The following is a 26,048-nucleotide window of genomic DNA, read 5'->3' as shown; positions in this document are numbered from 1 at the left end:
TGATCAAGCCCCCAAACAATATGATCCTGCGTTTCATCTCGCTATCTTCAGCTTTGGACAATCTCTTACTAGAATCTGAGGCCGCTCTCTGTAGCCTGGGCCTCTGAAGAGGGAAGTGGGATCAAGGTACCACACATTAGGTTAAAAAGAGGAAGTCCCTGATCATCAGGGACCAGAGATGCAAGACAGGAAGGAGAGGAGGCCTGTGGGGTGATCCGTGCTGGCAGAGGTGACAGGACGGTGACATGGCCCCTGCAGACCTCCCTGGCCACACACTCATTCCTCCTGGCCCTCTCCTTTCCTCAGTCTTTGTTTGAGGATCATCAGAGGAATGTGTCTCCTTCTAAGAATCCTTTTCTTTCCTCTACTCTCTGAGGTGAGGAAGAGGGAGACTTCGTTTGGGGACAAGGATCTGGCTGGTCTGCTGATCTACTGACCAGCACGCTCCCCACCCTCCCTGATTTTGGACCTTCTCCTCTGTCCCCTTCCAAAGCTCTTCCCCGCCGCTGGCTGCTCCTTCCTTGACCCTGCTTTGTGCAGACTACAACAGAATCAAGACCGGGACTTTCGCAGGAAGCAGATGTCCCAAGGGGGGAAGGGCAAGGCCACCCACAGGACGAGTCCAGTCCCTGGTCCCACCTGGGAAACTGGGAACAAGACCAGAGCAGCAATACCACACCCTTGCCCTGGGCTGCTGAGCAGGAGAGGGCCAGGCCCTCAGCACCCTGCCCCTGCCCCTGCCCAGGGATGGGTCACAGGATGACTTGTCTGGACCAGGTATGGGGTGTGGCAGCTCTAGCTGTGTGGCATCCTAGGGCTGGGCATGGCTTTTGTCATGCTGGGTCCTCCAGGATCCTCTTCCCTATGGGCACTGTCCCCCTCCTCTCTGAGGCCATTTGTCACCAGGCCCCCATCCTGGCCGTGACTCTGCCCTGTTTCTCCCCCTGGGCCACTCCGGCCCCATCTGTGCTGGGCATCCACCTTCTGCTGCCTGGAGCATCAGGCTGAGGGCCCGGTTCCTGCAGGCCTGTGCGGCCTCTCACGCACAGACGGCCCCCGATCTCACCCAGGAGCCTGGAGCCCCATTTCATGGGAGGTGCAGCGCTATGATGGCTGGTACAACAACCTCAAGGAGCATGGCTGGGGCAGCAAAGGTAGGTGTCAGCTGAATGCGGACAGCCGAGTGGCAGCACAGGCTACTCACCTCTAAAATTTTGGGATCCACAGCATGGGGGGGACTCTGGGAGAAGGGAAGGCAAAACTGCTCCCTGAGCCAGGCCTGATGGCACACGCCTGTAATCCCAGTACTCTGGGAGGCTGAGGCAGGCGGACTGCAAATTCAAACCCAGCCTGGGCAATTTATCAGCTTAGTGAGACCATTTCAAAATAAAAAATGAAAAGAGGGCCGGGGATTTAGCTCAGTGGTTTGGCTGCCAGCTGTGCAAGTGCAAGGATCTGAGTTCAATCCCCGGTACCAAAAAAAAAGAAAAGAACCCTAAAAAATGAAAAGAGCTGGGGATGTAGCGCAGTGTGAAGGCCCTGGGTTTGATCCCCAGTACTGCCTACATACATAAAGCCTGCTCCCTGAGGATTCCTTGGTCCTTGTCCTTACCTCTCCCGTGCCAGGCTCCCGGCTGCGGCGCCTGGTCCCGGCTAGCTATGCTGACGGTGTGTACCAGCCCCTGGGAGAACCTCACCTGCCCTACCCCCGGGAACTCAGCAACACCGCCCTGCGGGGCCCCTCGGGTCAGGCCTCCCTGCGGAACCGCACGGTGCTGGGCATCTTCTTTGGTGAGGACCTCTGCCCGCTGCTCGGGGAGAGAAGTGGGAGGTCCGCTGCACCCCTTCCTGCCCCAGGTGGGGTCAGAATGACGAGAGTCTGAGAGTGGGGCCGGGCAGAGCGTGAAAACTGGCAGGGTCTCTCATGGAGCCCTCCTGTCCCAGTGGGTCTAGGGACCGGGCAGGAAGGGTTCCGGCCAAGAGGGCTGAGGGGAGGTCCTTGCCCGGGGTCTGACCTCTGCTGAGGCCCTCAGCCTCGGGGAGGCTCCCAGCTGCGTGTCGGACCCGGTGCCGCCAGCCCGTGAACCCGGCATGGCCCAGTTACCAAGGACAGGGCGATGACCACACGCGGGCCAGGAGTCGCAGGCGCTGGGCTGCTCTGGGCTCCGACATGCGCTTCAGGGCTCCCGACTCCTGAGGCTTCCAGCGCTGGAGGGCGGGCTGGGCACCGGGCAGGGCAGGGCAGGGCGCCCCGGGGTGGTCCTAGCGCCTTCCCCACGCGCCCGCAGGCTACCACGTGTTGTCGGACGTGGTGAGCGTGGAGACCCCCGGCTGCCCCGCCGAGTTCCTCAACATCCACATCCCGCCCGGAGACCCCGTGTTCGACCCCGACCGCCGCGGGGACGTCGTGCTGCCTTTCCAGAGGAGCCGCTGGGACCCCGAGACCGGACGCAGCCCCAGCAACCCCAGGGACCCGGTGAGGGCCGGGCCGGGCCGGGGCGGGGCGGGGCGGGGTGGGGCCCCGGGGCGCCCGGCCTCCCTGACCCCCGGCCCGCGTCTCCAGACCAACCAGGTGACCGGCTGGCTGGACGGCAGCGCCATCTACGGGTCGTCGCACTCGTGGAGCGACGCGCTGCGCAGCTTCTCCGGGGGGCGGCTGGCGTCGGGGCGCGACCCCGCCTTCCCGCGCGAGTCGCAGGACACCCTGCTCATGTGGACGGCGCCGGACCCCGCCACGGGCCAGGGCGGGCCCCGGGGGCTGTACGGTGCGGGGGCGCGGGCGGGGGCGGGGGGAGCGGGAGGATGGGGCGCCCCCCGCGGCCGCTCCGCTCACCGCGCCCCCGCGTCCCGCAGCCTTCGGGGCCGAGCGCGGCAACCGCGACCCCTTCGTGCAGGCGCTGGGCCTGCTGTGGTTCCGCTTCCACAACTGGTGGGCGGACCGGTTGGCTCGGGACCACCCGCGCTGGGGCGACGAGGAGCTGTTCCAGCACGCGCGCAAGAGGGTCGTCGCCACCTACCAGGTCCGCGCCGCCTCGGCCCCGTCGGCCCCATCGCGCGGCCGCCAGAACACGGGGCGGGGCGGGGGCGCCTCCTCCTGGGCGCGATTGGGAGGCCCGGGCTGCTCACGGGAGAGACTTCGCCGTGGTTGTTATGAAGGACCCCGCCCCATCCTGTGGTTCCTGGGGCCCCCCCAGTTTCTGTGTGAAGTTCCTCCGGGGTGCGCACGCCAGCTCCCCCTGCCCAGCCGGCGCCACCCTGCTCCTCTGTCCCCTCTGTGACCCACAGAGCATTGCTATGTACGAGTGGCTGCCCAGCTTCCTGGGGAAGACACCCCCAAAGTATGAAGGTGAGGGGTGGCCAAGGAGGAGAGAGGCTTGCGGGAGGGGGGGAGGCTGCTGGCCCGGGTGTCTCAAGGCCCCCTCGTGTGCCCTGTTTCCCGCGCCCCAGGTTACCGGGCGTTCCTGGACCCCAGCGTCTCCCCGGAGTTCGTGGTGGCCTCGGAGCAGTTCTTCTCCACCATGGTGCCGCCCGGAGTGTACATGAGGTGTGGAGGGGTCCATCGTGTGTTTTGCGGGGTGCGGGTGTCAGTGGAGGAAAACTTGCCTTCAGGAGCCTACAGTACAGGACCCAGTCGTTCCCCTTTCTGTGGAACAGTGAAAGTGTACGGAAAGGAAGAGAATGTAAAACGGCGATTGTTGCAGATTTTTAAACACTTTTCATCCATCCTCCTGCTGTTGGTAGATTAATTCCTCAGTAAAGGGCAGTCACTGAAATTCAGATGGGTCATAAAGATCCCCAGTCTGAACCTCAGGGGCATTTGTTTAGCTGTAAGCACAGGGTCTGGGATTTACAAGCTTTGGGGAGGAGTTTTTAAAATGTATTCAATCTGAAGAAAAGATTTGCTCCAAAACAATACCAAAGGAACTTTAAATAAAGCTATGCATATTTAAGTCAGTGTACATAGATAAAACATTGGCTTACTGTATTTTTTTGCAGTTGCATTATAATTTAAAGCAATTCATAGTTTAGATTTGCACATTCTAGAGCAATCTCTGGGTTTGCTTAATGATGGTGGAGAAGTCAGGCAACTGTTAACCACAGATGAGTAGTTTCTAAAGAAAATTTGAAAGTCCTTTAGAAATGTGTCTCCATGGCTGGGTGCAGTGGTTCACACCATAGTCCCAGCTACTCGGGAGGCTGAGGCAGGAGGATCACTTATTTGAGACCAGCCTGGGCAAAACAGTGAGATTTTATCTCACACCAAGAGTGGGGTTGGGCTCCATATTAGCAGAATTTATAGGTTCATGGATCTATAGATTCAGTCAACCTCAGATTGAAAACATTTTAAAAAATTGCTTCTGTACTGAAGATGAACAGATTTTGCGGGATCATTCATCCTTGAATAATACAGCGAGAAAACAATACGGAGAGAGAGAGAGGATGGGGAGGAAGAGACAGAAGGCTCCTGGATTGTGTTTTTAGATGTTTGGTGTGAGGGCGGGGAGGGAGCTGCTGACCATACCGCCAGCCATTTGGATGGAACCACTGGGCTTCTGGCTGCTGACTCCATGGCCTCTGGTTGCTCTGCTCCTTGCATTTCAGGAACGCCAGCTGCCACTTCCGGGAGGTTGTCAATCGGAATTCAAGTGTCTCCAGAGCTCTTCGAGTATGCAACAGTTACTGGAGCCGAGAGGTCAGGGCTGGGGGCCTGTGTATGCGTGAGTGTGTGTCCAAGAGCAGGTGGGGAGGTGTGCAGTAGGCTGAGGCAGGCAGCTAGGATGGGCTGGGATGAAGGAAGCAGCCTGGAGAACGTGGTCAGAAGTGGAACGTCCCTCGGGAGGCTGAGGCAGGAGGATCAATGAAAGTTCAAGGCTGGCCTAGACTACATAATGAGTCCTGCCCAAGCCAGGCTGGTATATGTGCAGAGCACTGACGGTGATTTAAAGCAAAGTCAGAGACTTTGTGGGTGTTTGGAAAGGAAGGAGGGAGGTTGAGCACCCAGGAGACGAAAGCAAGGCACAGAATCAGTCACGGAGCTAACTGAGGCCTCAGCACCCTCCTAACCTGAGTTTGAACCCTCGGCCTTGGACGTGCTAGGCAAGGGCTCCACTCTGGAGCTGCACCCCCAGCCCAAGTCCTTTTCGTGAAAGGGAGGAGACTGAGTTCCGAGAGGGCCTGCGACCCATCCACAGCCAAAGAGCTGGTCGGGACGCATCTAGTAATGCGAGGTGTTCTAGTGCCTTTGCCAACCGTGGAGTCCGGTCTGTTTCTCGGGGCCTCGTGCTGGGACAGGCCTGCTCCCAGGCGTGGACTCTGGATGGGGACAGTACTTACATGGGCGGGGAACTCACCTGCCAGGGAGGAAAGGTCCAGGAGGAGCAATAGGCCTGGGTGGTTGGGAGCCTAACTCTCTGCTCCTCCCATCCCCGAAGAACCCAAACCTCCAGAGCGCTGCAGACTTCGAGGCGCTGCTTCTGGGCATGGCCTCCCAGCTCGCCGAGCGAGAGGACCATGTGGTGGTTGAGGACGTGCGAGGTGAGCCAGGCGGGAGGGTGCCCGGGGCTGGGAGCCTGGCACCACCCGCCGTGCCTTCCTTCATGTGGCTCTGATGTCCCCGGGCTAGGCCCCCGGTGAGCCCCTGTTCTCTCATTCCCAGATTTCTGGCCTGGGCCGCTGAAGTTTTCCCGCACAGACCAGCTGGCTGGCTGCCTGCAGCGGGGCCGGGATCTGGGTCTGCCCTCTTACACCAAGGCCAGGGCTGCACTAGGGCTGCCCCCCGTTGCCCGCTGGGAGGATATCAACCCCACCCTCTCCCGGAGCCACAGTGCAGTGAGGAGGGCTCAGGATCGGAGGGAGGGGAGGGAGGGCCACGCTGTCCCTGTGTGCAGAAGACAGGCAAGGAGACAGGTCCCATGGACAGGGCTCCCCAGGGGACTCGTCCCAGGCTCATGCGTCAGGATGGAGGTGACCAGGCCACCAGCCTTGGGCTTTCACTCTGCATGCTCGTATCCAGCCACCATTTATTGAGCAGCTGTTGTGGGCCAGTGCCTTATTAAACATGGGTGTGTGGAGCAGGCTTGGCTTAGGAGCAAACTGCTTTGATGTCCCGACATCCCAGATGCCTTAGGGGCTCACCCAGGTGAGCGGCTCTGCCTGCCAGCCACCAGGCTGGTTCTGGCCTCCTCACCCTCTGGCCAGCAGTGTCTCCCCAGTTCTGTGCTGGATCTCCCCCTACTGCCTCAGGCGCTATGGGAGAGTGGATTGCAAGGCCCACAAAAAATCGATATGTGCATGGGGCTTAGAAAACCTTACAAAACCACAGTAAAATAGGAATCACCAAGCATACAGAAAGTAGCAAGTCTTTGGTGTCGCCTGGGCCTCTTTAGAACTAAGCTGGTGAAGTGCTTATTTGCACTGGTGAAAAAAGAACTAAAGCAGGTAGAAAATGCTGCTATATATGGTTGAAGCCAGTCCCTAAAAAAATGAATATATAGTTGGAATTTGACATTTATTTACTTATTTATTTTTGGAATTTTTTGAGGCAGGGTCTCGCTATGTAGTATAGGCTGGCCTTGGACTGACTATGGAGCCCTAGGCTGGCCTTAAACTCTCAGTGATCCTCCTGCCTCAGTCTCCTGAGTGCTGGGATTACAGGCATGCACCACCATGCCCAGCTAGGATTGTATTTTATTTATTTATTTATTTTTTTTGTACCGGAGATGGAACTCAGGACCTTGTGAGGCAGGCGTGGTGCCACTGAGCGAAATCCCTTTAGGATTTGATTTTTGAAAACATTTTTTTAGCTCCAAAGAGTAGAAATGGTTTATAACACAGGATGCTACCACTTAATTTTGTACATGTGGATACTGCCCTTTCAACTTTCACACCTTTCCAAGTTCAAACCGCGTAGGGGCCTGGCAGTCTGCGGCAGCTGGAGCTGGGAGGAGGTTCCCTTAGCAAGTTAACTGGGTGTGGGCTCGGGCTGTGCCTGGGGCACAATAGGACTCTCCACTAGTGACCACTCTTACTGTCACTTCCTGTTGGCATCCCTGGGGCTGATCCCGAGCCACCTCTCCGCCCCAGGCTGGGTGCTGCGTCTTCTCATCCCCTACTGTCCCTGCCTGATCCCAGGTGCTGGAGGCCACAGCCAGTCTGTACCACCAGGACCTGTCCCGCCTGGAGCTGCTTCCGGGGGGGCTCCTGGAGAGCCATGGAGACCCCGGACCCCTGTTCAGCACCATCGTCCTTGACCAGTTTGTGCGGCTTAGGGATGGCGACCGCTACTGGTTTGAGAACACCAGGAATGGGTAAGGCCGCGGACCCCCATTAGACTGGACGGGCCCCAGGCCTGGATGCCAGGCTTCTCCCACCCTGCCCCTCTGGTCTTCCTTCTCCTCTCTGCACCCCAGGCTGTTCTCGGAGGAGGAGATCGCAGGGATCAGAAACACTTCCTTCAGGGAGGTCCTGCTGACTGTCACCAGGGTGGACTCCAGCGCCCTGCAGCCCCATGTTTTCTTCTGGGTTGCGGGTGAGTGCACTGCCCAAGGGGCAGCTGGGGGCCGGGTCTGGGGCCCTGTCTCTCCTTGGGTGGGCCTTGCTTGTGTGGTGGCACTGTGGCGCTGAGGGGGAGTGAGTGAGGCTCCGGTCCTTGGGCTCTGTGGGGCCAGGGCTGGGGCTGCCGCCTGCAGCTGTGGGGTCCCCTGCTCAGCTCCAGGAGCGGCCTGAGTAGGGCCAGACTGAGCCCCCCGGAGACCAGGGAGGAGCCTTGCATTTGGCAGGGATGGGGTCCCTGCAGGGATGAGGGCAGTGCTGTTTGTGTGTGTGTGTGCGCAGGTGAGGGAGACAGAGGCTGGGCTCGTTTTCTCGCCGCACGTGTTACCCAGTAGGCAAATGCCAGTCTTGCTGCAATGGCAAGGGGAAGCAGCCCTTCCCTGGCCCTTCCCTGCTCCCCCTTGACCCAGTGCCCAGGCTCTGTTTTCCTCCCTCTGTCAGGGGACCCCTGTCCACAGCCAGGACAGCTGACCGCCGAGGGCCTGCCAGCCTGTGTGCCCCTCGTGGTCCGGGACTATTTCAAGGGCAGCGGCTTTGGCTTCGGGCTCACCATTGGGACCCTGTGCTGCTTCCCCCTAGGTAAGAGGACCAGGTGGGCACAGTGGGCAGGTGAGAGGTGCAGGCTGGGGAGGGAGGGCTGTCTGGGACACGGGCCTGCATCGTGCCGCTCCTCTGGGCAGAGAGAGTCAGGGACCCGGCTCCTGAGTAGTCCGAGCTGCAGGTACGTCAGCTCCAAGATCTGCCTCCCCATTCTCCAAGGATCCCCACCAGCCTGGCTTGGTCAGGCGCCTGGGGAGTCACAGTCGGCAGCTGTCTGCAGGATTCTGGGCCCGAGGGACTGTCAGGGGCAGGGCCTCAGGGGGAATCAGGCTTGGGCGGTGGAACTGCTAGCAGGGCTTGGGACTTAGTCTTCCTCAGGGCTGAGTCTGAGTGGGCCAGGATCCCGGCTGGGTGAGTCTGGCCTGTGGCTCCAGGGCTCTGGGCCTGGGCTCCGGCTGGGAAGGGGCCTGAGTGGGGACGCAGGGGTGGCTAGACTGGTGTCTAGATGCCACCAGACCCATGGGATGCAGAGCAGCTCCTCCTGTGGATCTTCACAAGCAGACAGCTTAGGAGACCGAGGAGGCAGGGAAAGCAGGGGCCCTTGCCAAGGAAAGCAGTTGGGGTGGGAGCTGGGCCATCTCCCAGGTAGAACCTCACATCCCCAAGGGTCCTGCTGCCTCTGCCCTCCCAGTGAGCCTGCTCAGCGCCTGGATTGTGGCCCGCCTCCGGATGAGGAATTTCAAGAGGCTGCAGAGCCAGAACCGCCAAAGCATCATGTCTGAGAAGCTGGTAGAGGGCGTGGAAGGTAGGCCTGGGGCTGCGGGATCGGGACAGGGACAGCCCCACAGGAACCACCGAGGAGCAAGCTTCCTTTCTAGGGCTGTCAGCAGGGCAGGGGCACTGGGGAGCCACAGTGGCAGGAAGTAGAAGTTGGATCATAGCAGTTTTTTGTTTGTTTGGTACCGGGGATGGAACTCGGGACCTTGTGCTTTTGAGGCAGGCAGTGGCACCACTGAGCTAAATCCCTGCCCCATAGCAGACTTTTAAATCTCTCTACTCCTATTTTTTATTTATATATAGGAATAGTTGTAAATCTCGTAGGTTTGGCAGCAAATGGAGCAGCTCACACAAGGCACCATGTTGAGCGCCTAGTGACACTCAGGATGTGGTTGTTCCATCCTCTTGTGGGCTGGAGGCACAGCAGGACTCTTGGGGAGGGAGTTGCCTCCTCGGTGCCCAGGAAGAGGGCAAGAAGCTGGGGGCCAGCGCTAACCTCTGACCCGGGTCTCACCCCCAGCTCTGGAGTGGCAGGGCCGCAAAGAGCCCACCCGGCCGGTGCGCGTGCACGTGCAGCCTGGGCAAATCCGCGTGGTGGATGGCAGGCTCACCACGCTGCGCACCATGCAGCTGCGGCCCCCGCAGCAGGTCTACCTCATCCTGTCCAGCAACCGTGGCCGCCGCACCCTGCTCCTCAAGATCCCCAAGGAGTACGACCTGGTATGGCCTGCAGACCCTGGTGCCTGGTCGAGCCGCAGTGAAAGAGGCACCCTGGTCTTGGGGGCCGAAGGCAGGGTGTCTGGCTCCTGGGGCCTGCCTGTCAACACTTGGTGGAGTCCAACACCGTGGTCCTGTCCAGGGACTGCTGGGTGGCCTGACCTCCTCTCTCCACTCCTGCAGTTATGGCGGTTCCCTCCTTGTCTAAGGAAGTCCTATCTCGGCAGAGGCCACACCTGCTTCCCTACACCTTTATTTCCAGATCTAGTGAATTTCTAGAAGGGGAGCTAAACCGGGGGCTGATTGAGGGCTCTCCTGCCTGCCTGAGAGGGCCCCCCATCTTTGGCCTCTCGCCTTCCCTCGCTTCTCCAGCGTGGAGTCTGGGGAAAAGCGGCCCCACCTCGCCTTTGAGAGCTAGGTCTGCTGTCAGCTGCAGGGTCTCGGCCAGTGACACCCAGGGAGCGCCCCAGCCCCAGGCCTCGGTCGGTCAGTGGTAGGCGGCAGTGGTCACTCTGCACCCCGCAGGTGTTGCTGTTCACCTCTGAGGAGGAACGGCGGGTGCTGGTGGGAAACCTCCAGGAGGCCCTGAAGGAGAGCGGGCTGAACTTCCAGGCGTGGGAGCTGCGGGAGCCAGAGCTGCTGAGGTCCGCCGTGACGCGGGAGCATCGGAGCCACCTCCTGGAGACCTTTTTCAGGCACCTCTTCTCCCAGGTGCGTCACAGACTCAGACCTGCTCGAGGGACTGTGCCCGCATGGTGTCCTTACCTGCACGAGGCCACAGTGGCTCCTGCAGAAGCCGGAAGTCCTGAGTTCCTGGCTGACAGCGCTGTTCTAAAATTTGGGGCAAGTCGAGGCGTCCCCACCCTCATCAGAGTCCTGTCCCCAGCTGGGATCAATCCCAGAACGGCCCTGTCTGGGTGCTGCTGAGGAGAGGGCCAGCATGAGGGTGGAGTCAGATCCTAGGGGAGGTGACTGGCAAGGGCTCAAGGGTCAGAAAGCTTGGGGTCCACAGAGAGGAAGAGCAGAGGTGGCCTTGGACAGCTGCAAAATCAGTGTTTGAGAAGCTGGCTGGGGGCTGGGGTTCGTGTGCATTCAAGCTACTGTTTAATGAGCATCTAGTGGGCCGGGTTTAACCCTCCCGAGAGTTGAATGCTGGGTGTGCAGAGAGCCAGGGCCCAGGCAGGATGAGGCTTGGGGTCCCCCAGAACTGTGGGAACCCCCTGTGCGGGGATGTGTGTGCACTGCGGAATCCTGGGTGGCTGCTCATCTTGTGACTGCAGGGTGCTCTCAGCTTTCCAAACGTTTGCTTGCGACCTCCCTGGTTGATTCTCACAATAACCCTGTGAGGTAGCCGCGCAGTTGAGGAAGTGAATCCAGACAAGACATTGGCCGGAGGCCATGGAGTAAGTGGGTGGCAGAGTCAGGAGGTGAAGCCAGGGCTCTTTCCACTAAGGCACCTTGTGGAAGCCAGACAGGCTTGGGCTGAACAGCACCGTGGACAGGCAGGAAGGACAGGTAGCACGGCACCTGGGCCAATGTGGATGGCCCAGGATGACAGTTCCTCTTCCCCAACCCCAGATGAAGCCCTGCCTTTGTTAAAGCTCCTTTAAATGTAAGTTAGGAAGAAGCCACACAGGCTCAGCTGACCCTGAGGATCCAGCTTGTCCCAGGGACTTCCGGGAAAGGGAGGCTACCAGCAAAGAAGGCTGCCCCTCTCTTGGGCTGCCTCTATTTTCTGTTTCTCCTCTGCTCTGTGTGTCTGAGCACAGGGAGGAAAGGACGTTGCACATCTTGCAAGTTGTATTGTGCTCAAGTCCAGACACATCTGGGTCCCCTTCGTTCTAATTCCAGATCCCCACCTTGACCTGGTCTAGCCAAGCCCAGGACTCAGGGGCACAAGCACAGTCCCTGGGCCCATGCGTGGGCTGCTGGGTGGAGCCTCAGAGGTGACCATGCGGGCCTTTGAGTCGAGGGAGCTGTGACCCTCCTCTCTCTCCCTCTGCCGCTGCCTGAGTGCAGGTGCTGGACATCAACCAGGCAGACGCGGGGACGCTGCCCCTGGACTCGTCCCAGAAGGTGCGGGAGGCACTGATGTGTGAACTGAGCAGGGCCGAGTTTGCCGAGTCCCTGGGACTCAAGCCCCAGGACATGTTTGTGGAGTCCATGTTCTCCCTTGCTGACAAGGACGGCAATGGCTACCTGTCCTTCCGGGAGTTCCTGGACATCCTGGTGGTCTTCATGAAAGGTAAGGGAGAGGGCTGGCGACTGAGGTGGAGTCTGGCTGACCTGTCGGAGGTGGGGAGCCCTGGGGCCCTGGAGGTGGGTCTCCAGCCATGGCCGACTCCTGGGGATGCCCAGGCAGGGGTGGAAGCTGAGTGCCACCTGGCTGCGTCTGGCTGGGGTCATCACACTGGGGGTTCAGGCTGATGGCTGCAGCGCTCCTTGTGGTCTCCCTTGGCCCAGGCTCCCCTGAGGAGAAGTCCCGCCTCATGTTCCGCATGTACGACTTTGATGGGAACGGCCTCATCTCCAAGGACGAGTTCACCAGGATGCTGAGGTCGGTCCTCTGGGACAGCCAGGAGCCCTTGGGACAGGAGAGGGACAGCGGAGGGCCTCCTTATGCTGAAGGCCTGGAGGGCTGGTCACTGGGCCTCATGCCTGGGCCCGATGGCTCGGTCCCCCACCCCAGGTCCTTCATCGAGATCTCCAACAACTGCCTGTCCAAGACCCAGCTGGCCGAGGTGGTGGAGTCCATGTTCCGGGAGGCGGGCTTCCAGGACAAGGGGGAGCTGACGTGGGAGGACTTCCACTTCATGCTGCGGGACCACGACAGCGAGCTCCGCTTCACGCAGCTCTGCGTCAAAGGTGGGGCTGCCGGGGATCTTTCTTTCCTCCCCCAACGTCATCACACAGTTTCTTTCTTTCTTGCTCCTACGTGGAAAGGAGCCCAGGAAGGTGGCAGTGCCTGTAGGGGTCAGGGTGGGTGGGAGATTGCGGCTGCAGCTGTGCTTCCCTGGCTTTCGGCCCATGCCCCAAGCGCATGGTGCCCAGGCCAGGGAGGAAACAGGGCCGCCTTGTTACGGCCTCACCTGAGCTGGCCGTGTCCCCTCAGCTGGCTGTTCCGTTCTGGGCGGGGAGGTGTCTCTGGCTGTTTGCCTCTCTGCTTTGGGCTCAGTGCTGTCACTGCTGTTGTGCTCCCTCCTCTTCGCCCCACCTGTCTGACTCAAGTGGGCGGAGTCAGTGGGGGAAAGGACAGGTAACAGATAAGGGTCTCTCTGCGGCCTGCTCTGCCCTGTTGCAGCATCTCCTTGGCCTGAGTTTCTCGCAGGGGCCTGTTGAGACCAAACCCAGCCCCTCCCAGGATTATGAGAAGGCAGCTGGGACAGGAGCAAGTTAGACAAGATGGGGATGCAGCTCTGGCCAGGGCTGCCTTGACCCTGGAAGTAGGGGTGTTGGCAAAGAGGAGCCCCAGTGCTCCCCAACCTGCACCTTTGCCCCTGGACAGTGAGCACTGGGGCCAGTGGGCAGGGCCAAGGAAGAGACTGGAAGGGAGCCAGGCCACAGAGTCCAGAGCCACCCAGCCTGGTGGGTCCAGACTTGGGGACTGGGGATTTTAAGTAGCACTGTGGATTCTTGTTTTGCCTTTAGTCATTGCTGTGCTGCATTGCTTCTTCCTGATTTTACTTAAAAAGGCTTTGGACTACAGAGAAGGAGCAAGACTAGTGCAAACAGCCCTTCCCTTCTACCTCAATTGGCCACCGTTTACTATTTTACCACACTCACTGTTTGCTCAAGCATTTGAGAGTGTAGAGATCTGTTTGCGTTCAATATTTATCTGTTTATTTAAACACTTTGGCCTCAGTTAGAGACCAGGATTATCTTCAGGGTAACCTGGTGTCTCTGTCACTTTCTCATCACTGGAACACAATACTGACACCCACAGACTAAAGGGGAAAGGTTTATTTTGGCTCAGGTTTGCGGAGGGTTCAGTCCATAGGCCAATGGCTCCATGGGAGGGTGGCATGGCAGAGGAATAACTGCACATGGCATGGTGGACAGGAAGCAGAGAGAGATCAAGGGATGATCTGGGGAGGCAGATAAACCCTTCCAGGCCATGCCCCGATCTAAACCATAACACTTGGGGGTCCCCAGACCTTTCATAAGGACCTGGCTTGGCAGTTAAGTCTTGCCCTACCCCCAGTGCTCAGCCTAGATGGGAGCAATGGGGTGGCCCCTGGGAAGGGCTCTCCCCCAGTATTTTATTATGAACATTTTCAGATGAAAGTAGAACTTTAGAGTGATCTCCCCTGTACCTACCACCTAGTTCTACATTGAACTCTCAGGAGGTTCCAAGCAGGAGGGTCTTAAGCAGACTTCTTGTGGCAGAAGGGGCTTAGCAGGCAGGTTGCATACATTTCCTGAACTCTACATCTGTCCCTGATGCCAGTCCTAAGATCCATTCCCCAGACAGCCTGCCTGCCCAGCTTCATTTTGGGCCTTCTCCTTGCCTTCCTACTGGATGGCCGGATCCAGCTGCTGCTCGGGAGGGACAGGGACCCTCTGCCCTGTCTGAACATGGAAGGCCCTCCTGAGCCAGGCCCTCCTGGGCTCTGCATTGCAGGGGTGGAAGTGCCTGAAGTCATCAAAGATCTCTGCCGACGAGCCTCCTACATCAGCCAGGACATCTGGTGAGCCCCAGTGGGGAGCGAGGGCACAGCTGGGATCAGCACCACCAATATCCCACATAGTGCTGTCATACCAGTGAGAGAAGGGCTCCAGGCAGTCTAGGCAGATACAGCCCTGCCCAGGTCTAGCAGTGCACCCGGTGGATCTCAGTGCACTTGCTGCCTGGTCCAGATGTCCCTGTGGAGGGTACAGTCGTAGGTTCGGGCCTCTGTGGGTACTCCAGAATCTTCCTTTCTTCTTGGGACCCCATGGGAGTCCTGCTGTCCCTTGGCCCAGACCTTGACTCTTCCTCCACAAAGTGGGTGTGGGGACAGAGCAGGGGCAGCAGCGGACCAGTGGCTGAGGGGGCCCAGGTCCTTTCCTCCTTCCTAGCCCCTCTCCCAGAGTGAGTGCCCGCTGTTCCCGAAACATCATGGAGGTGGAGTTGACCCCGCAGAGACTGCAGAGCCCCACGGGCTCGGACCCTCCTCAGGAGATTCGACGGCGGTTTGGCAAGAAGTATGCTTGTCTGCCCCTTTGGTCCACCCATCCCGTCAGCATCCTCCCTAGTGGTCCGGGCACTGTGCTCAACCCCGGGGGAGTGGGCAGATAAAGTCCTTGCCCAGGGACGTCAGACTGTTGAGTAGCCTGTCACCTGATCACGGGTGTCCCACTGATATGGTAGAATGGGGGTGCCTGCCTGGGGGCCAGAGGATCCTTCCTGGACAGGCGCTCCACGGGCCCCAGAGCCCGCCTGGGTGCACGGACCGGAAGGGCTGAGTGTGCACGAACCCTTTGGGACTGAATGACCAGGGCTGCGGTAGCGCCCTGGGGGTCTGACCCGCTGCCCCCACCGCGGACAATCTGCGCCCCTCCGCCGGGCTGGGCTGAGGCTGCGGTCCCCTAGGGTTACGTCGTTCCAGCCGCTGCTGTTCACGGAGGCGCACCGGGAGAAGTTCCAGCGAAGTCGTCGCCATCAGACAGTGCAGCAGTTCAAGCGCTTCGTTGAGAACTATCGGCGCCACATCGGCTGCGTGGCCGTGTTCTATGCCATCGCCACCGCGCTGTTCCTGGAGCGCGCCCATCGTGAGTGCCGCCTGGCCGGGCCAGCCAGGGCGGGGCCTGGGGGCGAGAGGGGGCGGGGAAGGGGCGGGAAAGGCAATGACTGACAGTGGTGGGGCGGGGCCTACCGAATAACAGGCCGCCCTGGGGCAGGGCCTACAATGAATGACAGTCCTGGACTGGGTCTATTGTGAGTGACAGCCCCTGAAGCCGGCCTGTGCTGAGTGACAGCTCTGGGGTGGGGCCTATTGGGAGAGATGGACAGTCCTGGAGCAGGGCCTGTGGGAACAATGGAGGGCCCTGGGGGCAGGGCCTATAGTGAGTGACAGATCTAGGGTGGGGCCGGTTGTGAGTGATGGACAGCCTGTGGGGCGGGGCCTGTGAGTGGACAGCAATGGACGGGGCCTAGTGTGACTGTCAGCCCCTGGCGGAGGCCTGCAATGAGTGACAGCCCCAGGGTGGGCCCTGCAGTAACTGTCGCCCTGGGGGCGGGGCCTATTGAGAGTGACACCCTCTTGCGGCGGTGCCTGTGATGGTGGACGGAGTGAGGGGCGGGGCCTCCTATGCGTGACGGGCACCTAGTGACTGGGACCTGCTGGAATATACTCCAGGGCGGCATGTTGTGGGTGGCAGCTGGCCAGGACCTGCAGTGGGAGGTGTCCCTAACCAGAGCTCTGTCGCCCGCACTGCCCCCCTCTGCAGACTATGCCTTTGCAGCACACCACAAGGGCATCACAGATACCACCCGTGTGGGCATCATCCTGTCGCGGGGCACGGCGGCCAGCCTCTCCTTCATGTTCTCCTACATCCTGCTCACCATGTGCCGCAACCTCATCACCTTCCTGCGGGAGACCTTCCTCAACCGTTACATCCCCTTCGACGCCGCCGTGGACTTCCACCGCTGGGTCGCCTTCACGGCCATCGTGCTCACAGGCAGGGCTGCCCCGCCCAGGCCCCCTCCGCACTCAGAGTGGACCGTGTGTGTCCTTCTCCCCAGGACACAGGTGGCCCAGCCTGTGGTGTGCGTGAGGGTGATCGGAAGTTAGGTGCAGGGTTAAATGTTTAAAATGTTACACTGCAAGGCGCATGGCCGTGAACTCCCCTCAGAATCCTCCCCCTTGCTTTGAGCACAGCGAGCCCGCCTTCCTTGCCAGTTCTGAAACAGTTCTCAGAGTCTTCTTTAGTTACACTGTGTGTCTGCCTTGATTCAAAATGTGTATCTCTCTTGGTTACTTTGACTTTGGGGCAGAGCTGGAAGTCGCCAGTGAATAAGATGGATGGGGACACTGTCTTGTTTTTACCAGACTCCCCTTTCAGTGGATGGCCCTTGGCCACACTCTGAAAGTGATCAAAAAGTGATGTGAGACACTCATGAAAGAGGACTTCAGAACTGCTTCAGAAAGTGGCAAAAGACCCATGGGATAAGTGTGTTCACAGCTGGGGGAGTATTCTCAGGGGGATTCGTGGCAATGTCTTTTACTGTAGTAATTTTTTTCATTTAAACATTCATTGTACATTTTGGCCCCACCAGGGCCCTCTCATCAGCCTCCACCTGACAAATTGCCAACACCCGGGTGCACATAACCTTCTCTCTCCCAGTTTTTATGTTTAAAAACGTAACTCTGGTGGCCAGGATTTAGCTCAGTGGTTACGCCACCTGCATTGCAAGCGCAAGGACCCGAGTTTGATCCCTGGTACTGAAAAAAAAAAACAACCACATAACTCTGGGAGCAAAACCAAAGGAAGGTGCTTCTTTCTAGTGGTTTAATTCCACGGTTATGTTCATGGCTGGTTTGGGGGAGGACCAGGAGGTTGATTGGAGGTGAGAAGTTTGCCCCCTGGGTACCTCTTCCAGGCCCCCAGCTCTGTTTGTGGGGTTCCTGGCCTGGGCAGAAGGCCCTGGGCACCCCAACCATGGCTGTCCCAGGTCACCGTGCCCGTCTGGTCCTCCTTAGTGTTGCACAGTGCTGGCCACGTGGTGAATGTGTACCTGTTCTCCATCAGCCCGCTCAGCGTGCTCTCCTGCCTCTTTCCCGGCCTCTTTCACGACAACGGGTGAGCGTGTGTGTGTGTGTGTGTGTGTGTGTGTGTGTGTGTTCCCAGCAGGTGGAAGACACAAACCCTCTTGCCCCAGGGGAGAGTGTCACTCTCCAAATCTGGGGCAGCCCGAGCTTTAGCCTCAAGTTGGCAGAAGCGGAGATGGTGGGGGTCGGCTGCCTCTCCGAGGGTCCCCACTGGAATCCCCAGAGCTCACCTCTCAGTGTCTCCCTGCTGTTCCCTCCCCACAGGTCGGAGTTCCCCCAGAAGTACTACTGGTGGTTTTTCCAGACAGTACCAGGTGAGAGCCCTCCCTCTCTGCAAATTCCCAGGCCGGAAGTGTGGGGAGTCCTAACTGGCTCAGCACCCACGGGGGGGTGGCTAGGACCTGGCCCCTGGCCTGGGACATGCATGTAGGGCAGTGGGAGACTCAGGTGACTCTGCAGACCAGGACTAGCTCTTCCTCAGTCTGGCCTCACACATCCCTATCTGGACAGTAGCCTTGAGGAATGCTACACCCCACTTGTTTGAGGGGGGACCAGGCTCTCTGTGAGGCCAGACAGGCGCCCCCTTCCTTGTAGGATGTCTTGGGAAGGGCTGTTTAGGGGTGTAGTCCTAACTCTGTAATCCCCCACTTTACAGCTATTAGCTGTGAATCTATTCAAACTCTTCTTGAACCTATTTGTATTTCCAGCCTGTTCCCTCCTTGGTGTAACACGTTTCCTATACTTGCTCCTCTCTGTGAAACACAGCATGGATTCTTTTAAATTGGTTTTGAACCCTAAAACGTTCTGCTTTGAACTTCAGAGGGTGCTCAGGAATTCCCGCATGCTGGGATTCAGGGGATAAAGCTGAGTTTATGCTCCCCTCCCCATCACGACTTTACAGGCTTTGCTGAGATCTCTTCTTAACCTTTGTTCTTCCCTCCGCAGGGCTCTAATCCTCCTAATTTCTGCCTTTCTCCTCTTTGATCACCCGAGGGAGCCTCTTCGTGCCTGCACCAGGGCTCCAGCCTCGGCCTCCTTTGTACCCCGGGCCTGGCTGGGGTCCTCCATGAAAGGAAGGGACCCAGGGGTTCTGAGGAGGAGCGGGGACAGCGTAGTCCTGGCCACTACGAATGGTGCCAGTGCTCCTGCCTTGTGCTGAGGCCGCCACATGGGTGGTGCAGGGACCAAGACCAGCCTTGCCTTGGGCCAGGGCTGCGATGTCCATGTGCCACCCAGAGGGGGCACCGAGCATTCATCTGTTCAGCGCCTATTTGCACAAATGATGATAGCCAGGTGTGGTGGTGCCGGCCTATAATCCCAGCTGCTCGGGAGGCTGTGCAGGCGGATGCAAGTTCAAGGCCAGCCTGGGCAACTTATTGAGACTCTATCTCAATACTTAATAAAAGTGCTGTTGAAGCGAGCACTATCTCAATACTTAAAAAGAAAGGAAGGGAGGTGGGGAAGAAAGCAAGAAAAAAAGTGAAAGAGGGCCAGGGATTTAGCTCAGTGGTTCTGCCACCTGCCTCACAAGCACAAGGTCCTGAGTTCCATCCCTGGTACCAAAAAAAAAAAGAAAGTGAAAGAGAAAGAGAAACAGGTGATGAAAGAAAGAGGGAGGCAGGCAGGGGATGTAAGTCAGTACAAAACCCTAGTCCCAGTCCCCGCTAGTGAGAAAGAAAGTGATGTCGCAGGTGAAAATGACCAGTGACATGGCCAAAGGAGCTGATAGCGCCCCTACGAGGTGTAGGGAGGAGGACAGAAGAGGGTGCAGGAGTGGAATGGGGACCCCGTCCTGGGCGATGAGAACACCCTGTCCTGTTCACCTCACAGGCTTCACGGGGGTCGTGCTGCTCCTGGTCCTGGCCATCATGTACGTCTTCGCCTCCCGCCACTTCCGCCGCCGCAGCTTCCGGGGCTTCTGGCTCACGCACCACCTCTACGTCATGCTCTACGTCCTGGTGAGGGCGTCAGCTGGGGGCCAGGCCCATGCGGTGTGGGCAGGACGTCCCCCAGGAGGCAGCGAGGGCTGGGACATCAGTCCTTCACCCCTCCACACCCCAGTGGAAGATGGAGACCGCTGGGTGGCGTTCCCCTAGCTTGACCTGGTGGGGCCATGGTCTTCCTGCCTTTGGGAGTCTGGTGTTGGCTCCTGGGTAATGGCTTGAACCTAAAGGACCATCACTGTTTTCAGAGAAACTTAAGTGGGTTCTGCCACTTTGGCTCTAATCCTATTTTGGGGTGCATTAAGCAAACCACCCAACAAAGTGCTACCTGTGAAGTTTTTTTTTTTTGGTACTGGGGATCGAACTCGAGACCTTGTGGTTTCGAGGCAGGCAGCAGAACCACTGAGCTAAATCCCCAGCCCTACCTGTGAAGTTAATGATCTGGCTCAAACTATCTTCAGCTAGATTGCAAACAAGTTGAACTTTTTTTTTTTTTGGAGACAGGGTCTTCCTATGTAGTTCAGCCTGGTCTTGAATTCATGGCAGTCTTCCTGCCTCAGCCTCCCCAGTGCTGGGATTTTAGGCATGCACCACCACACCTGGCACAAATTGCACTTTTAACCCTGTGCTCTCCTCTTTCCTTTTTAACCTGGGCCCATGCCTTGCTTCTTTCTCCTTCCCTCCTCCTCCTGTTCCCTTCATCCTGCCCCGAGTTCAGCCTCAACTGTGTCACCTGGTGAGTCCCAAGCCGGCGCTCTGTGCTGTGGCTCTTTCTGACTGTCTCCCTTAGGGATCCAGGCAGCTCCTCTGAGGGCACCCGGAGGCCTGGCTGAGAAGCTAACCCAGGTGCCAGAGCCTAGCATCCCTGCTGGTGATGGTGAGGCTGCCCGGATGGTGGAGCCAGTCTCACTGCCCTGTGTGTCTCAGGCGGAGCTGCACGGGGGTCTCCTTTGTTCTGAGACAGAGAGTGAGCAACTGTCCCTGTCTGGCTGCTCCTCCCCTGACAGCAGGCAGGGCGTGATCCCCAGTCCCTGCGCCCTGTGCTCGCCCGCCTGTCATGGTCCCAAAGGCCCACTCAGCATGGCTGAGGATGTTCCTAGAACTGATGATGTTTGTTTCCAAAGAAATCACTCCCTTCTTTGGAAACCAAAGCTAATCTGTTTGTCCTGCCCAGCCTGCCTTCCAAATAATGGGTGGAGCCCTGGTACCCTGGGCTGCTACTTCTGCCAGGGTGGGTTGGTGTGCTGTTGCAGCCTCTTTGGAGTAGGGGAGACCCAGGGGGTGGTCGGGACCCCTTGCTGATCATTCGTGGGTCCAGAGCGCCCTTCCCATGGTAGGAGAGTCCAGGTCTCAGAGCATCTCTCCCAGGGGTGGGGGCAGTGGGGCCAAAGCACCCTCTTCCTTCCATTCATCCTGGGCACGGCTGCTTGACCTGCAGCACAAAGGGAAGTGGTAGGAAAGGAGCCAAGGTGGAGTAGATGCTGGGAGGGATGCCAGCTTGCTGACCCGGGCCAGAGGGCAGGGCTGGCACTTCAGAAACAGCTGCCTGCTCCACCGCCCAGGCCACCCGCCAGCCAGCAGCCTGCAACAGAAAACTGGGTACAGAAACAAGAGCATGAGATCAGCCTGCCTTTGTGCTCGAAGGGGTGGAGGCTTCGGAAGGAGCCTGGGGACTGGGCGTGGTGACACTGTGAAGGGTGCTTCAGCACTAGGCAAACACTTCAGGCTGTGCTGGGAAAGGACCTGGGACCCTTAGCTGAGGGAGGGTCCTGCCAGAGAGACCAGTGGAACAGGTATTTGCTAAGGGTCTCTGCCAGCTCTGGGAGAGGCCAGCAGAGGAGTGGACTCAAACCTCTGCCCTTAGGAACTTCGGGAAAAGATCAAACAAACGCACAGTGCAGGACTCGCTGCTGAGCCGTGTCCGCTCAGTGAGTGGAGGAAGGCACGCAGGAGTTTCACTTGGGCTGAAGTGGTTAGGGAGGACTGGGGAGGAGATCGGGTGTCAGCTACTGGGCAGGGCTGAGTAGCACCTGGAAAGCCATCCAGGACGCAGGGTGGGTGTGGGCCAGGGCTGGGTAGGTCACCGCAGTTAGCAAGGGGATGGAGGAGTGGGCCTGGTGTGGTGGCAGGACATGCTGTGACCAATGGGGGCTGTGGTCCCGCCCAGTGGCCACACCACAGGCTGGGGCGCAGGAAGGGAGGGTGGTGGCCAGGGCTGGGGGTGGTGGCCCAATGGAGCCATGCAGGAGCTGGAGAGTGGGCGGAGGGACGGGTGAGCAGCAGAGCACTGCTGCAGGAGGGGTGGTGGCGGCTGCAGGGATGTGGGGCTGTGTCACTAGAGTCACAGGCTGCCAAGAGCGGGAACAGATGTGGTCAGGAGAGGATGAGGTCTGGACGTCTGTGGGCGTGACGGGGAAGGGGCTCAGGAGAGGTGGGTGGAGCTCAGGACCCGGGCTCAGGAGCAGTGAGCCGGAAGACTGGGGCCAAGCAGTGTCTGCCACCATGGACGCGCAAAGGGTCAGTGTGGGACAGTGCCTGCCACTTGTGTCATGGCTTCCACTGAGGTGTTCTCAGCCCCCCAAAGAGAGGGACTAACTGGGGAAACTCCTCTCCCACCGGTTCCTAAGCACCCGTCATGTGCCAGGCTCTTAGTGTGTCCCCAGCCCAGTGGGGAAGCCAGGGCACACAGGTGTGAACAGCGGCTGTGCGTGATGACTCGTGTCTGGGGGAGTCAGGATGGAGGGATGCTGAGGAGGTGACGCCTCTGCTGAGGCCTGCAAAGGGGACAGAGGTGGCATGAAACGCCAGGGAAGAGCAGCCCAGGCAGGGGGGACAGCAGGTGCAAGGACCCCAAAGTAGAGAGGAGCTGGAAGGGGCCCCGGCTGGCTGGCAGATGTCAGAGTGGAACAGAGCTTGGGGTGCGATGGGAAGCTCACTAAGGCTCCAGGTCACCCTGGCCGCCCTTGGGAGCCTCGCTGAGGCTGGGTGCCCGCAATCCTGGTGAGGCCTCGTGCACAGGGCGTGGGGGTAGGGGGGCTCGTGGGTTGAAAGTGGGACAAATTTAAGTCACTTGTAGGAAGATGGCTGCACCTTGAGGCTACAGTGTGAAGTGAAATAAATCAGACCCAGGGGGTTAAATATCACATGGTTTCTCTCTTATGGGAAACCCAGGGTGTCATCGTAAATGGCAAAATAGAAGAGAGGTAGTAGGAGACAGGGAGCTGGCTCTTTCGCAGATGGGAAGGGGACCAGGACAGCGAGGGAGGGCGGGGAGGGGGCCTGAGAAGAACTGAGATGTGTCCTGTGCATGCACCCGCTGCCCGCCGCAAACGTGGACTGACGAAACGTGCACTCAATAGAAAGGAGTCTCGTTCCCTCGGGAGGTTTTGGGGGCGGCGTGGGGAGCACTGAGGCCCGAGAACCCGCATGGCGCGCGGTGCGTGGCACGGTGGGAAGGACGCACGTCTGTTGCCTGGCCCGGGCCTGAGCTGTGCTCCCTGGCCCGCAGCTCATCATCCACGGCAGCTTCGCTCTGATCCAGCTGCCGCGTTTCCACCTTTTCTTCCTGGTCCCCGCGCTCATCTACGTGGGGGACAAGCTGGTGAGCCTGAGTCGGAAGAAGGTGGAGATCAGCGTGGTGAAGGCCGAGCTGCTGCCCTCAGGTACCAGCTGGAGCTTGGTGGCAGCAGGCGAGCTGGGACCAGTCTTCCAGCCTGGCCCAGCACAGGGGCAGGGGCCTGGGTCCGGGGAGGAAGAACCTGGTGGGAAACGCTCTTTGCCAGGAGACCCGAGCCTCAGCATAGACAGCGGAGGAGCCCAGGCCGGGCTGCCGCTGCTCTGCTGCCCTGGGCCTCCACGGGCAACAGGATGGGAAGCCCTCCCTGTCGCGTTCTGGAAGCTGGGGCTGTGATTGGGGGACTTCCGGAGCCCACACCCCACCTCCCCCTGCAGGAGTGACCCACCTGCAGTTCCAGCGGCCCCAGGGCTTCGAGTACAAGTCTGGGCAGTGGGTGCGGATCGCCTGCCTGGCCCTGGGCACCACGGAGTACCACCCCTTCACGCTGACCTCCGCGCCCCACGAGGACACGCTCAGCCTGCACATCCGGGCGGCTGGGCCCTGGACCACGCGCCTCCGGGAGATCTACTCGCCCCCCACTGGTGACAGCTCTGCCAAGTACCCAAAGGTATTTGGGTAGCCCCAGACTCCCCTTGGTGCTCCCCTTGGTCTGCCATGCCAGCCTGGCTGCCCCCAATAATGCCACACCCCTCCTAGTCTCTCCTCACCCATGTCCCTGCCTGTGCCCGCCAGCCACTCCTGGCTTTGGAACGATGGTGGTGGCCAAGCTGAACTCCAACCCTGCCCTCCCCACAGCTCTACCTCGATGGACCCTTCGGAGAGGGCCACCAGGAGTGGCATAAGTTTGAGGTGTCCGTGCTGGTAGGAGGGGGCATTGGGGTCACCCCCTTTGCCTCCATCCTCAAAGACCTGGTCTTTAAGTCATCGGTCAGCTGCCAAGTGTTCTGTAAGAAAGTGAGTATCCACTCCTGTGGCTGTGCACACCACTCATCTGCCCCCACCTGTCCCTCTCTTACCTGTTGCTGTTCTCGGCCCTGGATTGGGCAGGGGCCAGATGGCCTGAAGCCTGGGGGTGGCTGACTGGTGGCTTGTGTCACGGCACCCCTAGACCCTGCAGGACAGAGAGGGCTTGCTGATTGAGCAGACTCTTCCCTTGGTCTCAGGGCTCTGCAGGAGTTGCCTGTGAGGGCCCCAGGGCTCTGTGGGCCAGTAGCCAGCAGGGCCTGCCTTGGGTGGGGCTGGGCGACCCAGGCTTAGCTGCAGGAGGGAGAGAGGCGGCACGGCAGGCCTGGTGGGCTGGTTGGGCCCGGGCCCTGGGCCTCCCTGCTGGCCTGGCCCCTTCCCGCTGCTGGGCCAGCAGCAGGTCCCTACGCGTCCCCGGGCCGGCAGGTGAGTCAGGGGAGCCAGAGTGAGCTGGCAGAGGCCTGGCCCAGGTGTCATCAGCTCTCACGGGGTGCCAGTGCTGCCTCTGTGCTCTGGGCAGCCTCCACCGAGCCGGGTGCACAGGACAGGCCGGCTCTGGGCTGCTGCTTCCCCTGCACTGCACTCCTGCTCTCAGTCGAGGGAGGTCCTCAGGCCTGGCCCCTTGCTACCCCTACTTCCGCCTCAGCCTGGCCTGGGGCTCACGCTCACCATGTCCCTGGCTGTCCAGGCAGAGGCCCAAGCAGGCTGAGGCAGGAGAGTTCGGTCTGGGTAGAAACCCCAGGATGGAGGGAGCCTGAGCGAAGCCGGTCCTGCGCTCCCCTGTGTCCCCAGATCTACTTCATCTGGGTGACTCGGACCCAGCGGCAATTCGAGTGGCTGGCCGACATCATCCGGGAGGTGGAGGAGAATGACCACCGGGACCTGGTCTCCGTGCACATCTACATCACCCAGCTGGCCGAGAAGTTCGACCTCAGGACCACCATGCTGGTAGGTGGTCGCTGCCAGGCGGGGCTGGGAGTCGGCCCGGGCATCATCAGGCATCGGCGGCCCGGCTGTGACCTCCTGCGTCCCTCCCAGTACATCTGCGAGCGGCACTTCCAGAAGGTGCTGAACCGGAGTCTGTTCACGGGCCTGCGCTCTGTCACCCACTTCGGCCGGCCCCCATTCGAGGCCTTCTTCAACTCCCTGACGGAGGTGCACCCGCAGGTCAGTCCAGCCCACAGCCTGGCTCTGGGGTCCCCAACCTACCACGTGGCTGCTGCTGAGAATCTGTGCCCCGGGCCCTGGGAGGGGAAGTGGATGGAAAATGATGGAGGGGAGGTCTTGGAGCTCTGAAGCTCTGTCCAAGTGGCAGAGCTGAACAATCCAGCTGGTCCTCACAATAAATGTGGCCAGGTTGCCATGAATTCTGAGCCAGCCCTCCGACGAGCAGTGACAAGCAAACCTTCCCCAGGGACACTGGGGGGCTCCTGGTGGTCTGTGTGATCAAGGAGCTCGCCCTGCTACACCACTTCCTCCTGCTGCAGGTACGGAAGATCGGAGTGTTTAGCTGCGGCCCCCCTGGCATGACTAAAAATGTGGAGAAGGCCTGTCAGCTCATCAACAGGCAGGACCTGACTCATTTCTCCCACCATTATGAGAACTTCTAGGTCCCCTGCCCAGGGCTCTGCCTGGTGCCCAGACCAGAGGTTTGGGCCCACACCCGCCCGGTACTCGCTGTTGCCGGCTGCCTCTGCCACTCTGCCTTCCACCCCCCAGCGTGGCCCGGGTGGCTGTGCTCAGTGGTCGTGTGTGGCCTCAGGGGTCCCCAAATGTGCCCCAGTCAGGAGAAGTGGAGGAAATGTCCAGGAGCCCGGGGTGGGGGTGGGGGAGCTACCGGTTTAGGGCAAAGTGAACCTTTTCTTCCCGGGTAAGGGGAAGCAACTCAAGCCAACAAGCAGTGTGCGCGCACGAGTGTGCACGTGCATAGGGCACTTACGGCCTGCGGATCAAGCGGGGTCACGGATGCTGGCATCTTCTAGTACCCCTTTTGGGGTCCCCACTTTCACAAGGCTGGCAAACTCCCTGGGGCCATAGCAAGTAATTCACAGGAAGCCCTCCGAGTCCCGCTAAGGCACACCTGCTCCTGGAATCGTTCACACCGCTCAGACCCTGTTACACAGCGTCCTGCAGCCTCCCCTCTTGCTCCTTAGTCTCCTTCATAAATAAATCGTCTTTCCGCCTCCACGCTTTCCTTATCCTACCCGGGACAGGTGAGCAGAGGAAACC

General features: G+C 59.6%; 1 protein-coding gene across 3 annotated transcripts in view; it reads left to right on the top strand.

The window, feature by feature from the left end:
- Positions 1–26,004, top strand: part of Duox1 (dual oxidase 1) — a 28,106-nt gene extending 2,102 nt beyond the window's left edge. For all 3 annotated transcript variants that reach the window (XM_087181365.1, XM_087181356.1, XM_004835476.3), the window contains 32 exons: positions 1,071–1,154; positions 1,627–1,791; positions 2,289–2,476; positions 2,564–2,765; positions 2,854–3,020; positions 3,286–3,346; positions 3,448–3,544; positions 4,603–4,693; positions 5,433–5,535; positions 5,657–5,829; positions 7,132–7,307; positions 7,410–7,528; positions 7,993–8,130; positions 8,783–8,896; positions 9,389–9,588; positions 10,111–10,296; positions 11,605–11,830; positions 12,049–12,142; positions 12,275–12,450; positions 14,207–14,273; positions 14,644–14,769; positions 15,158–15,336; positions 16,015–16,245; positions 17,268–17,367; positions 17,601–17,650; positions 19,167–19,294; positions 22,788–22,941; positions 23,231–23,463; positions 23,652–23,810; positions 24,612–24,767; positions 24,858–24,986; positions 25,307–26,004. In XM_087181365.1, the coding sequence (XP_087037491.1) occupies positions 1,071–1,154; positions 1,627–1,791; positions 2,289–2,476; positions 2,564–2,765; positions 2,854–3,020; positions 3,286–3,346; positions 3,448–3,544; positions 4,603–4,693; positions 5,433–5,535; positions 5,657–5,829; positions 7,132–7,307; positions 7,410–7,528; positions 7,993–8,130; positions 8,783–8,896; positions 9,389–9,588; positions 10,111–10,296; positions 11,605–11,830; positions 12,049–12,142; positions 12,275–12,450; positions 14,207–14,273; positions 14,644–14,769; positions 15,158–15,336; positions 16,015–16,245; positions 17,268–17,367; positions 17,601–17,650; positions 19,167–19,294; positions 22,788–22,941; positions 23,231–23,463; positions 23,652–23,810; positions 24,612–24,767; positions 24,858–24,986; positions 25,307–25,429 (4,595 nt within the window). In that variant the 3' untranslated portion in view covers positions 25,430–26,004. The remainder of the gene's footprint in view (positions 1–1,070; positions 1,155–1,626; positions 1,792–2,288; positions 2,477–2,563; positions 2,766–2,853; positions 3,021–3,285; positions 3,347–3,447; positions 3,545–4,602; positions 4,694–5,432; positions 5,536–5,656; positions 5,830–7,131; positions 7,308–7,409; positions 7,529–7,992; positions 8,131–8,782; positions 8,897–9,388; positions 9,589–10,110; positions 10,297–11,604; positions 11,831–12,048; positions 12,143–12,274; positions 12,451–14,206; positions 14,274–14,643; positions 14,770–15,157; positions 15,337–16,014; positions 16,246–17,267; positions 17,368–17,600; positions 17,651–19,166; positions 19,295–22,787; positions 22,942–23,230; positions 23,464–23,651; positions 23,811–24,611; positions 24,768–24,857; positions 24,987–25,306) is intronic.
- The last annotated feature ends 44 nt before the right edge of the window (positions 26,005–26,048 follow it).

The sequence above is a fragment of the Heterocephalus glaber genome, unplaced genomic scaffold (assembly GCF_053883595.1).
Source record: "Heterocephalus glaber isolate CG9 unplaced genomic scaffold, H.glaber_assembly_v1.0 deba00000122, whole genome shotgun sequence".
Taxonomy (NCBI): domain Eukaryota; kingdom Metazoa; phylum Chordata; class Mammalia; order Rodentia; family Bathyergidae; genus Heterocephalus; species Heterocephalus glaber.
The sequence above is the reverse complement of the archived record's forward strand: the minus strand, read 5'-3'. Positions and strand labels throughout refer to the sequence as shown.